At 41.8% G+C, this 12,741-nt stretch overlaps 2 protein-coding genes across 2 annotated transcripts; one reads left to right on the top strand and one right to left on the bottom strand.

Moving 5' to 3' along the window:
- Positions 1–1,696: 1,696 nt before the first annotated feature.
- Positions 1,697–6,018, top strand: LOC308153331 (retinol dehydrogenase 7-like). Its single transcript, XM_080526437.1, has 5 exons — positions 1,697–1,774; positions 3,525–3,842; positions 4,182–4,440; positions 5,073–5,236; positions 5,505–6,018. Exons 2-5 carry the CDS (start codon positions 3,527–3,529, stop codon positions 5,726–5,728), a joined length of 963 nt encoding a protein of 320 aa, XP_080382563.1. The 5' UTR covers positions 1,697–1,774; positions 3,525–3,526; the 3' UTR covers positions 5,729–6,018.
- A 647-nt stretch (positions 6,019–6,665) lies between these two features.
- On the bottom strand, positions 6,666–11,993 carry atp5f1b (ATP synthase F1 subunit beta). Its single transcript, XM_080526436.1, has 10 exons — positions 11,844–11,993; positions 10,855–11,028; positions 10,577–10,751; positions 9,626–9,747; positions 9,233–9,417; positions 8,789–8,947; positions 8,345–8,467; positions 7,594–7,806; positions 7,277–7,478; positions 6,666–7,132 (listed from the first exon to the last, which is right to left on the bottom strand). The coding sequence occupies exons 1-10, from the start codon at positions 11,944–11,946 to the stop codon at positions 7,035–7,037; spliced, it is 1,554 nt and encodes a 517-aa protein (XP_080382562.1). The 5' UTR covers positions 11,947–11,993; the 3' UTR covers positions 6,666–7,034.
- Positions 11,994–12,741: the final 748 nt, after the last annotated feature.

Below are 12,741 nucleotides of genomic sequence, written 5' to 3'. Positions count from 1 at the left end.
TAGAACTATGCTAGAGGCAGAGGCAAGCCCAAACGGCTGTTAAAGGTATTTCTCATGCTTGTCTTTTGCATATCTCTAGGCAAAAAAGACAGGTATGAAAAATAACTTTAACAGCCGTTTGGGCTAACCAGAGGTACTATACCATATCACCATAAGCCAATTAACTAGCTTTTTAAAGTTATATGAAGCCTTCATAATCATAGAGAGGGCAGACTTTGACACTGCTGCTTGTGTAATGACATGAGGGAGAGGTTCTAGAAACATGCTGGTAGAGACCGCAGATAAGAACATAAACAATAGTGGACAGTAATTATTCTTCATAAAGAAGTGTACACCCACAAGAGCAGCACACGAGAGTTCACACAATTATGATGCTAGAAGCTGCTTGTCCTACTCAACTATTAATTTGGCAATAGATGGCAGTATAGGCTTCAGGTGGACCAAGATCATTATAAGATCCGATTGGTAGTCAGGTGTGGATGCAGGTCTTACCTGCACCTCTGACCTAAAGCAAGGTGATAAAATATTGGTGACTTCCTGACTGGCTTATACAGGTTTATTTACACAACTGAATGGGGTGTCCAGTTCCAACCATTGATATGGTGCCAACGCAGCCTGGGATCATGAGCAGTGAGTTATTGATTGATCCAAGATAACACTGTAAGTAGACCTATTTGGCGCCATCAAGTGGCCAAAATCCTACATGACATGACTGCTATTTGACGTGTTGAGATAACCCATGGAAAACGCTTTTGTCAAAATCATATCTAACCCCTTCAGACCCTGCGTCCTTTGCAATGGACATGTGACATGTTTGGTGGGGGGTTTTCTATGTTAATGTATGATTTACATAACAGTCTTCTCATTGGTTATAGACCCTCCCTAACTAATCAGATGCAAGTATTGCACAACTGGTTGACATTTTAAAAAGTCACATCCCACTGAAGTCAAACATGGCAGCAGTACCTCAGAACCTTCGAAGAAAGGAACTTTTATAACACCATTTTATATATATATATAACATTATATATATAACACGTTTATTTCGACATTTGATGTGGTAGACATAATATCTAAGCATTGACATTTTTATTTTAAGCATTATATCTCAGCACAACACGTTTAGATAGTCTATTTATATTATGGAAGTTATGTTTTGGCTTAAAACAAAACTGTTTCAAGGCTGCTCACCGAAAGTAGAAATTAGTAAGGCCTATATGACAGTTCTGTTACTGTGGTCAATGTTTCATTAGTTAGTCACTGACTGTATCTCAGTGCATCTCTTCAGTGTTTTCCAGTTATTTTTAAGAGAAAACTACAAATATCAATAATAATCTTTCACAACTATTCGGACCTGACGTCCATTGCAATGGACATGAAATAAAGCAAATAATATTTGCTCAAATTAAAATTAGTTTGAGCCTAATTTCTACATGTGAGTAAGAAAAAAACTTGAAATATTTTTTCCCATGGCTGGAAATAATTCAGGTCTGAAGGGGCAAAAGAAATAGAAAGCCTATTTAGATTATTTTGGATGAAAACATTGAATAAAACACTAACATTTAATTCAGTTGAACAGATGTAGTAAATTAGGCATAGTAGGCCTACTATCAACATCTGTAAATGTCAATTTACAACAATATTGTCCACTTCGCCTTATCATTGGATTATAACACAACTCTACTCCAATTGGCCACAACCGGCCATGTGACATCCTTCACTTTGAGTTTGTGGTCTGTGAAAACATAGTTACTGTCAAGAACATCGTAATCAGGTAAGAGTAGCTAAACGGTAGATGTTACTAAACAGTTGGAATAGGTCTCTCTAATCACTGTAAAATATTGGAAATCCATTTCACAAAGGGGATAATAACAGCCTTATTGGACAAACATTATGTGTGCATTAATGTATTTGAAATGTACCAACAAGAGAACGTGTTTTTGACAGCTTGCTCGACAAGACATTACAGCTGTAAAGTGATGTAATATGTTTTATTTATATGTCACGTCTTGCGTTGTAATATCACTTTAATATCACTTGTCAACGGATGCATAGTTGATATGCAATAGATGTTGGTGGGCTTTTACTAAACTTTAAGCGCCCGCCCCATTTTGTTTTGACCTAAAAGATCTCGTAGTGCATTCAACATCATACTGCATACTACATATTGCATACAAACTGCATGTGCGTCTACTATAGGCATATATTAATGTATTTGAACCACATGTAATTTAGTCTTAGGCTAAAGGACATTTGGCAAGCCATGATGGACTCCGTTTGAAATGCGTTGATCATTTACAAAGTTCACCAGTAGGCTAAGCCAATGCACTTTGACATTGGCATAGAATAGATAACACTCCCTACAAAAGATGACTGCTCTTCTTTAATTGCCTGTCTGACATTGGCCTGTACTACAGTGTTTCTATAGCTAATCAAGACCTTGGTGATAGTAGGCTGATTGGTTGGTTGAATTAATAATTCCAGAGTCTGGGGATCAGAGACCAAGGTTGGGAAACACGTTCTTAAAGTTTAAGGATGGTATTGCTGTTGTGGAAGAGAGAGAGAGAGAGAGAGAGAGAGAGAGAGAGAGAGAGAGAGAGAGAGAGAGAGAGAGAGAGAGAGAGAGAGAGAGAGAGAGAGAGAGAGAGAGAGAGAGAGAGAGAGAGAGAGAGAGAGAGAGAGAGAGAGAGAGAGAGAGAGAGAGAGAGAGAGAGAGAGAGAGAGAGAGAGAGAGAGAGAGAGAGAGAGAGAGAGAGAGAGAGAGAGAGAGAGAGAGAGAGAGAGAGAGAGAGAGAGAGAGAGATCTGTTACTCTACTCACAAATCAATCTGTTACATTCTACATTGCGTTTTTATACCCGACTTCCAACCATAGTATTTAAATTAAGAGCTGTTTGCAAGAAGAACCAATGAGACCTCATCTTGTCAGTTCTATTTTATTCAAAGCATTCCAAAGGCTTGTAAAACATCACAGAGCGACACTACAAAGATAATATATTATATGACAACTTGCACACTTCCTGATTACTTGAAAACAACCTGACTACTTTTACTGTTTCATATTTGGATTTCATCTTATTGTACTTTGCACAGCATGTTGCACTATTTATTCCACTGTAGTACGATTGGTTCCACTGTAGTACGATCACGATTCATTACTTTATTATTACTTTATTATTACTTACTTTACTTATTTTACTTTACTCTATTATTGTGATTTTGTATCCTGCTGCAATGCCAATGTTGAATAAGCTAAGCCAAAGATTTGTACTCTTGTGTACTTGTACATCAGCAGAATTTATGTCAGGTCATATTTAGCTATTATCACAACTTCACTGCTTTGTTGTTGTCCTTGCTCTGCTCAGGGTAACAAACCAGTGGAGTTCTGATAACAGCTTATCCTGTCAGCATGTTTGTGTGATACAATTTGCGTGTTGTACCTCCCTTTGTCGCTCTATTGGCTGCAACACTGAATCTGTCTTAGATATGTGTCTGACTTCTATGGCCACAATACTCTGCTCCTAGCCATGTTCCTGTACCTCCTTGGACTGCTGGTGGTGGTTTACTACCTCTACCGTTGGTATAAGGAGCTGCCCAGAGTCCCCAACAAGTCAGACAAGTATGTATACATCACAGGATGTGACTCTGGCTTCGGGAACCTTCTGGCCAGGCACCTGGACAAGCTGGGGTTCAGCGTGATTGCCTCCTGCTTCACAGAGAAGGGTGAAGAGGATTTAAGGAAGGCCTGCTCAGACAGACTGACCACCACTCACCTCAACGTCACCAAGAACGACAGCATCAACAAGGCAGCGGCTTTCATCAAAGACAAGGTTGGAGAAAGGGGTGAGCATTGGAAAGCATTGGTGTTTGCATGATATGTATAATGTATGTTTGCAAATGTCAGTTGTAGACAGAATTAAATTAAAATCTGTTTCCGTCAATTATATTTGGCAGAGGCCTCTGGCTATATTTTCTTGATAGCAAAATATATCTAATATTGATAATCTGACTCCAATGTAATTATAACTACCGTATGTGCAATGAATTGATGAGACTGCATTTAGTACAATAAAGGTCAAATATAATGAATCAGATGAGACTTTAATAATAATGTATCCACATCTATTACAAGGCAAATAATGTTGTTTTAGATCTGCATCATGCTGTTGTCTTGATCTCTAGGCCTTTGGGCTGTGGTAAACAATGCGGGTGTGGCTGTGCCTTCGGCTCCCTGTGATTGGCTGACCATCGACGACTACAAGACCATGCTGGATGTGAACCTGAACGGGGTCATCGCTGTGACATTGAGTGTTCTGCCTCTTATTAAGAAGGCCAGGGGTCGTGTGGTGAATGTAGCTAGCATTTTTGGCAGGATCAGTCCAGTAGGAGGGCCATACTGTGTTTCTAAGTACGGAGTGGAAGGTTTCAACGACAGCCTGAGGTGAACATTTGTATTATCACAAATTGTATAATCATTTTATTATACAGCACACATACAATATTTTTCATAATACATTTTATTCACAATGTATGTTGTTGAGAGTAGTCTTGCATAGACAGACATACAACTTCAGTGAGAAGTGTTATACTAGAACATATGCAGAACATGATGAGCACAGACATATAGAAACTGTGAGGATCAGACTTCATTGAGCAATCCAATATTTTTCCTTAAAGGCAATCAGATTGCAAATCTGGGATTGGTAAAAATTAATGATAACCTTTGACTCTTGAAGAATCTAACTTATGAGTTTAGTTCAGCTGTCTTACCCCATCAGAACCCAACATATAATCGTGTATTACAATGTAATTGTAAACTAACATGGTATAGCTTCAAAACATGGTTAAAAATATTATTTTGATGACATGGATGGTCAAGTCCTTGCATCCATAAAGTATATGCATTTGAGTGTGGTTAGATTTCTCCATCCGATTGGTAGTCAATTACCAAACAAAGTGGTGTGGAGACTACTTCGTTATTGTTTGAATCCCAGATTGGCCCTTCAATCTGGACAGTTTTGCCTAATGAAACCACTGAAATCTTACAAAATTTAAAAATCTCTCCTTTTTCAGGAGAAACATGATACCGTTTGGAGTCAAGGTTCTCTGCATTGAGCCAGGCTTCTTTAAAACCACTGTGACTGACACAATCGTGTTGGGAAAAAACATCAAGATGCTGTGGGAGAAAATGCCACAGGAAGTCAGAGATGATTACGGAGCTGATTACTTGGACAAGGGTAAGTATAGAGAGCTTCCTGTTTTGATTCCCACAAATTGGAAGAAAAACTTGAGGGTTCCTTTTTATCTGTGACAGTGCAAGATTTTGTTAACCAATATATTGTATCCCATCTTGGAAAATGATATACACTTTAATAAAAAATATAGTTGACAATGACATTATAAAACCATCCAGAAAACAAAAACAAACTGTTGTGACCATCTTAACTGGTGATATTGAACAAGCCAAGACACATTTATAACATGTCCGCTCCTTGTCACTTATAGTGGACGTGTTGATGAAGGAGAAGCTTGCCAAGATGTCCGACGGAGACCTGATGAAGGTGGTGAGCTGTATGGAGCATGCCGTATCTGCTGTCAATCCTCGGACACGCTACTCCCCTGGATGGGACGCCAAGTTCTTCTGGATCCCCTTGTCCTATCTGCCCACTGCCTTCTCCGATTACCTGCTCCTGAAGGAGGCCATCCCACCAGCCAAGAGTGTCCAATAAGGCAGATGTCTACCATTAGCACTCATCTCTGGAGTGACTACTGCCTGTGTTTATTGATATTAACATGTTTATATCGTATAGGGCTTTACTTACAATGTAGCCTAAGCTTTACCACTGACCAAGATATGTTTGTTTTGATAATTCTTCTACTTCTACTTGCACATAATCACATTTTCCCATTCATAACCACACATTTGGTTCCCATCGATGAAGTGTTGTAAAACTGACTTGTAACACTTATGATAGGCTACCATAAAAGCAATACCCAAGGCCAAGCCCAAGCCCATGTACTTGGTCTCTCTAGCTTTTATTTTAACTCAATTCAATACTCCTCGATTCTAGTATGACATGGGCAGTGCTCGGCTGGTTTGTCAAAAAGGCGTGTGTAAACAAAGGACATTTCCTAATGAAAGCCTTGTCTTACGGCATGTTATTGATAAGATAAGAATGACCTGTGCATTTTAAGGTCAAGTGATAATGGCATGTGAAGAAATAAGCTCCTGATAATTGTTTTGTCCTTGGTATGCTGATATGGTTGAACCCTAAGAGTATTGAATAGATGACCAATTCATTTTGAAGAAAGGAGATCCACAAGTCAAGAATTAGCAGCATAACAAGAATTGTTAATGACAGGTTGATGGGGCATACAGTATATATACTGCATATGAAATTAATCACTTTTACTGAAATTCTGTCTCCATTAGAGCAGTACATGGGTAACAAAGATTGCATCTTTTTCTCCTAATACAAGTAATTTAATGACATAAGGCAGATAGCCTGACAGAAACAGACACAGGACAGGACCATTCAAATGTCTTCCATTTGCTTTCACTTTAGCAGGTTCACTTGTGTTCATTTCTAAGCATTCACCCTAATCAAACAAGCAACATGTCCACCTGTTATTCTATGTCACAATGAGTAAAGAAAAGGGACAAAGGGACTTTGACAGCTGTTTATTAAATAATTTGCTTACAGCCGTCCAACATTGTACATTGCGCCATCTAGTGGTCTGTAATGGAAGGGGACATTTCATAACCACAGCATGAAAATACCCATAAAGAAATAATTGTGCTACTACAACACATTTAAAAATGCTATGAATGTACAGCAGACTCAAAAGCAGTTTGTAGTTTGTCAAGACAGATCTTTATTCCATCTTTTTTCATTGGAAACATTAAATAGAACTTTTCATGATGACGAGACAGATACATTTTTTGCATGTGTGACATGTTTACAAACCAAGTGCTCCGCAGGACCTTGTTTTTCACCCCCCACCCCCCCACACCCCAGAACAGTTAAGAGGAAATTATGCGAGCTCCTTCTCCATTCTTGCAGCCTTCTCAACAACTTCCTCAATGGCGCCAACCATGTAGAAAGCCTGTTCGGGCAGGGCATCGTACGCGCCTGGGGAAAAGAACGACCATATAATTAGATCACCACAAATAGGCATGAATATCGAAGGTGACACCAAAAGTGACGAGAATACATTGGTCTGAGCATGACATCAGATGTCCATGTCAATTCACCAGGAGTGTAAGCGGTACATACCAGCAAGAATGCTCTGGAAGCCTGAGATTGTTTCTTTGAGGGGCACCAGTTTGCCCATGTGACCAGTGAAGACCTCAGCCACCTGGAAGGGCTGGGACAGGAAACGCTGGATCTTGCGGGCACGGGACACAATCAGCTTATCTTCCTCAGACAACTCATCCATACCCAGGATGGCAATGATATCCTGCAGAGACTTGTAGTCCTGAGAGAGGGAGGAGAGGAGATTTGGATATAGATGGGTTAGGGTGTAATTTTGCCATTGATAAACAGAGGTGCAGATGACTGATATAAAGGAGGGCGTGGTTGACATCACTCACCTGGAGGATCTTCTGCACGCCACGGGCTACGTCGTAGTGCTCTGCTCCGACGATGTTGGGGTCCATGATACGGGAGGTGGAATCCAGGGGGTCCACTGCGGGGTAGATACCCAGCTCAGCAATGGCACGGGACAACACAGTGGTGGCGTCCAAGTGAGCGAAGGTGGTGGCAGGGGCGGGGTCAGTCAAATCATCAGCGGGCACGTAGATGGCCTAGGGGAGAAGAAAGACCGTTTACATTACATAAACAGTAGTGGTGAGAGCAAACAGCGATAGCCGAGTGGCGCATTTGAATATTTGTGATACTGACTCGTTTATCTTTTATTTGTGTGAAAACTTTATGTTTTCAGGTTGTAGGCTTAAAAAAAGAAAGTTATGTTCTACACATATTGAAGCGTATTTAATACACAGCATACACACCCCTCTAATACATTTAAACTAAATTTTCCCCCAATTAATTCTATGTAGATTAAATTTATTTTTACTTTAAACAATTTCCCCACCAAATCTCCATATGCATTTAAATCGCAGCCTGTGTCTTGATAACATTCTATCGTGAGAGCCCTGGCAATTCCCAGCCCTAATAAATAGGCTGCCTCAATAACCCTTGATGTCTTATTTCCTCACCCATTTCTTAAATCACTACCAAGAACACAACTGCCAATACCCCTCATGTCATTATGCTTTCTGAACAGTAGTCATAAGGTGCCTTTTTTTCCAGCCACAGCCATGTGAAGGAACACCAGCTTACCTGCACAGAGGTGATGGAACCCTTCTTGGTGGTGGTGATTCTCTCCTGCATGGTACCCATGTCAGTGGCCAGGGTGGGCTGGTAACCCACAGCAGAGGGGATACGACCCAGCAGGGCAGACACCTGGGAGGGGATGGGAGGGAGGAAACATTGGAAAAGATGAGAATTATGCAGGGATAACACATCCTGTTTGACCAACAATGGTGTGTGCATCTAGATAGGATGATGCATGTGGCCGTCTGACTAAAATAAGAAGCGCCACTTGAACATTTCCAAATTGGTCTATGGTCCTTGTGGAATAATAGGCAACCAATGCAGTAGCTGTTTTTGATCAATTAAATCAGTTAACCCAGCCATATACACCTTCCAGAACCCTGATGGTGTTTGGACTAACGCTGAGGGCTGCGATGACATTGGGGGAAGAGATCCAAAACCATTTCTTACCTCTGAGCCAGCCTGGGTGAATCGGAAGATGTTGTCAATGAAGAGCAGCACATCCTGACCCTCCTGGTCACGGAAATACTCTGCAACGGTCAGACCAGTCAGAGCCACTCTGGCACGGGCACCTGGGGGCTCGTTCATCTGGCCGTACACCAGTGCCACCTTGAGGGGGGGGGGGTGGAGGAGAGGCAGGTTAAAACAGTCTCAACATCTGGGTCAAACACTGCAGGATACAAGTCAATGACATTCTGTAAGGATGTGAAAAATTACTATAAAATAGTGACTTTTCCAGGGCTTGGTTATACTTCGGGGGTATTGAGATGCCAATGAACAAGATGGTTTAGTAAAGTTGACTATATAATAACCTTTTCAAATCTGTCTTCAATAGACACCCTACAGAGGTTACCCCAGTTTATGGAGCAGTGTTAATTGTAGCCTGGTCCTCACCTTGGAGGTAGTGTCCTTCAGGTTGATGACACCAGACTCAATCATTTCATGGTACAAGTCATTTCCCTCGCGGGTGCGCTCTCCCACTCCGGCGAACACAGAGTAACCACCATGGGCCTTGGCCACGTTGTTGATCAGCTCCATGATAAGCACAGTCTTGCCCACACCGGCACCACCGAACAGACCTTTGGTCATGGAAGAAATAAAGAGCATCTTTAATTTCAATAAAGAAAGTGACTTCAGTACTAGTCAATTGAAGCATGCAACCTAGTCACAAATGTGACTACAAATGTGACTGTTTACTATTATATTAGAATAGAGTACAAATGAACTTGTGCATGTAATTGTTAAGACGTGACTGAATGGGGCATGAGCATAGGAACTTCAACATACCGATCTTGCCTCCCTTGGCATAGGGGGCCAGGAGGTCCACCACCTTGATTCCTGTTACCAGGATCTCCTGCTCCACACTCATGTCAGTGAACTCTGGGGCCTCAGCGTGGATGGGGGCAGTCCTGAAATAAATACATTATTTATACATTAGGGTATGAACATGTACTCGAGGACTCGTACCTGGGGGTCACTCAATCAAGTTGCTAAAGGGAAATGCAGGCTTATTTTGATATGTATCATATTTTGATATGTAGCAAAATAAGGCTAGATTTAAAAAAATACATCTTGTATCAAAATAAGCTTGGATTGTCCTTTAGCGACATTGATGGAATACCCCCCCTGGACTCAATTGATTAGGAAAAATCCCTACTCAAATCACTTAAATACACACATGCCTTGTGGTGCTACTTTGAACTAGTAGATGAGGCAGAAGATGAAATGCAAAAGTTTTCACCTTAACCCCTGAGAGCAAGAGGGGGGAAAGGGAGGGGCTGGTGCACTCATGCAAAGCACTAGAATAGATCTGCTTGTTTTCTATTTGTTTTGTTTTTTATTTTGTTTATGGATAAAGCTGGGGAAGTGACTAAAGCCCGGTTTATTTTGCCAACATTACTCTCCAACTAATTTAATGATTTTATCTAAAACTACTGCCATTGAAGAATGATGTGGTTTCGATCCTGGCTTGTTACTTATCCCCCTTCTTGTGTTCTTTCCCCCCTGCATTTATTGTACACTTATGTGTTTGATGTCTACATGATGCAATATGACTTGCATCTTTACCTGTTTCATATGAATGGGGTCTGCTGCTTTTAAGCATGACTTTGTAAACATCTGAATAAACACATCTACATGTTTGGTGAGAATAGGAAAAAGTTCATTTAGATGTCCAAAGAAAAGGAATTCAGTCATAAAATCACAGATGCTGAATCAGTTAAAGATCAGGGTACTTACTGCTTGGTGGAGATTGGACCCCTCTCGTCAATGGGCTCTCCGATAACATTCATGATTCTGCCCAGGGTCTCGGGACCCACTGGGATTCTGATGGGGGCGCCGGTGTCCAGAACCTTCTGCCCGCGGACCAGACCCTCGGTACCATCCATGGCAATGGTACGCACAGTGTTCTCCCCTGCAGGAAGACATGACGGGTTACAGAGATGCTTGAAGTTACCACAGTAACAGTCAACCACGGTATCTAAATGCAATGACCTAAATGCCAATTGCAGACTCACCAAGATGCTGTGCCACCTCCAGGACTAGCCTGGAGTCCCGACCGGCGACTTCGAGGGCGTTGAGGATGGGTGGGAGGTCATCATCGAACTGCACGTCGACGACGGCGCCGATGACCGCTACGATCTGCCCACTGGGGGTGGCGGCGGCGGCTGGTGCTGCTGCATAGCCTCGGCCTGGGGGGAAGAGCAACTCGTTTTTATGCACAGTCACTGACCGAACACCGCTAAAAATTTACGTAGCAAAATATGACTGGCAGCTGTATTGATCATGTCTGCTGACCGTTGCCATGCTAATGTCACTTTGCTCATCCAGTGCAGGGGGACAGATCAGCTGCGCCTTAGCTGACAGGCTCAATGTCAAAGTATCCTCGGCCATGTTGTCAGAGACTGACAGCTAACTAGCTAGCCACGGGAGAATACACTGAAACAATACATTAATGGCCTACGGGACACTTTTGATAAATATATCATATCCAAAACTTTAAATGATTTAGAAAATGAATCGCTTATTAGCTAACAGCTAGCATAAAAGTATGACATCATTATGAGCGACTCAAGACACTACCAAGCTATCAAGTTAAGCTAAAAGTGCACTAGAGTTTGTTAAGATGACATGTTTAACCAGCTAACTTGACTGCCAATGTTGGTTGTCCAGCGTACCTCCCGTACCCTTCTGACGGTTTTAGGTTAGCTGACACCTCATGTCCTGACATACAAAGGTCATTCCTGTTTGCGAAAGAATCACGACACGCAGCTACCTTTACCGGGGTGACATGTGAACATAACCAGTAATGTTCATCAACGAAACAGTGTTTACGTGTTAAATCAAATCAGTAGAGAGAATTAGAGAGATTAAGACGTCGAGGCCTGCTCCACTGACAGCAGCCAGCGTGTTGCTGCTACTAGCATGATGCTAGCGCGACCCCCTGTCCCTGGAACTGGGCAGCGGATTTCCACTGCAAACCAGCTCCGTGCATGAAGACACTTACGTGAGAGGACCGCTGGAGATCCAACGAGGGACTTCAGGGGATGGACCCCGGGCTTCAAAGCCTGCAGAGCACCGGTGCAGCAGCGGCCCACAGCTCCCAACATTGTCAAAATGGCTGAAGGTGGAAAGAGACGGAGGAACTCGGGGCTTTATAATGAAGGACCGGCGAGGAGAACTGAGCATGCGCGCAACGCCGCCGCCGTCGTCGGTGGACCGATCTGAGCATGCGCACTAGTTGCGACACTTCGCGACATCCATCTGATCTTATTTCTCCTCTCCGATCTCCACAGGTATCCAATATAATCTGATTATTAGACAATGTCAATGTCCCTATTGTTTTTTCCCAATTAGTGAATGATAAAGATAATACATGTCAATGTAACATCCAGTGTCATCCAATACAGTATACGTCTAACAATCCAACAACAGATAAAAAGTCAAGGTCACTCATCAAATTGATGAGAGAATCAATCAAAAAACTGCCTGTAGTGTCGTAGTAGAAGTATGTTGCAACCATTACACAGCCCAGATCTATTTTTTGTATCGATCAAATCCAAAAAGATGGGGGGGAAAGCAACTGCTGTGGTGTAATTCCTTAACCTATCCCTATTGGATCAGTGAGGTTGAGGAGTGGAGAGTCTATTGAAGTTAGAAATGAAACTGGAAGTTGCTGAATGTTTTGATTTTCCTTCAACTCCATAGACCAATATCTACAAGGAGTAGTCAAACTATCAAACGTATGCAAATGAGATGATAAAGAGGCTGGAACTAAAATACATCATCCCAAAAGATATATCACATGATGTATATTCTGTTTGAATAAGTATGCATGGTATATCAGTATTAACTGAATTATGTGTGTAGTCAGTGAATATCACACACACACACACACACACACA

This window comes from Nansenia antarctica (genome assembly GCF_963989245.1).
Source record: "Nansenia antarctica genome assembly, chromosome: 3".
Classification (NCBI taxonomy): Eukaryota; Metazoa; Chordata; class Actinopteri; order Argentiniformes; family Microstomatidae; genus Nansenia; species Nansenia antarctica.
Note: the sequence above shows the minus strand (reverse complement) of the source record. Positions and strands in the feature narration are given on the sequence as shown.

What these genes read in the sequence shown, in the direction of transcription:
- atp5f1b (XM_080526436.1), bottom strand. Translation starts at nt 11,946, where the DNA reads ATGTTGGGAGCTGTGGGCCGCTGCTGCACCGGTGCTCTGCAGGCTTTG. An exon ending in GCGTGCAGAAGATCCTCCAG is followed by an intron (nt 7,479 to 7,593) that starts GTGAGTGATGTC and finishes TCCCTCTCTCAG; the next exon opens with GACTACAAGTCTCTGCAGGA. An exon ending in CTTCCAGAGCATTCTTGCTG is followed by an intron (nt 7,133 to 7,276) that starts GTATGTACCGCT and finishes TCTTTTCCCCAG; the next exon opens with GCGCGTACGATGCCCTGCCC.
- LOC308153331 (XM_080526437.1), top strand. Translation starts at nt 3,527, where the DNA reads ATGTTCCTGTACCTCCTTGGACTGCTGGTGGTGGTTTACTACCTCTAC. An exon ending in GGTTTCAACGACAGCCTGAG is followed by an intron (nt 4,441 to 5,072) that starts GTGAACATTTGT and finishes CTCCTTTTTCAG; the next exon opens with GAGAAACATGATACCGTTTG. An exon ending in AGCTGATTACTTGGACAAGG is followed by an intron (nt 5,237 to 5,504) that starts GTAAGTATAGAG and finishes TGTCACTTATAG; the next exon opens with TGGACGTGTTGATGAAGGAG.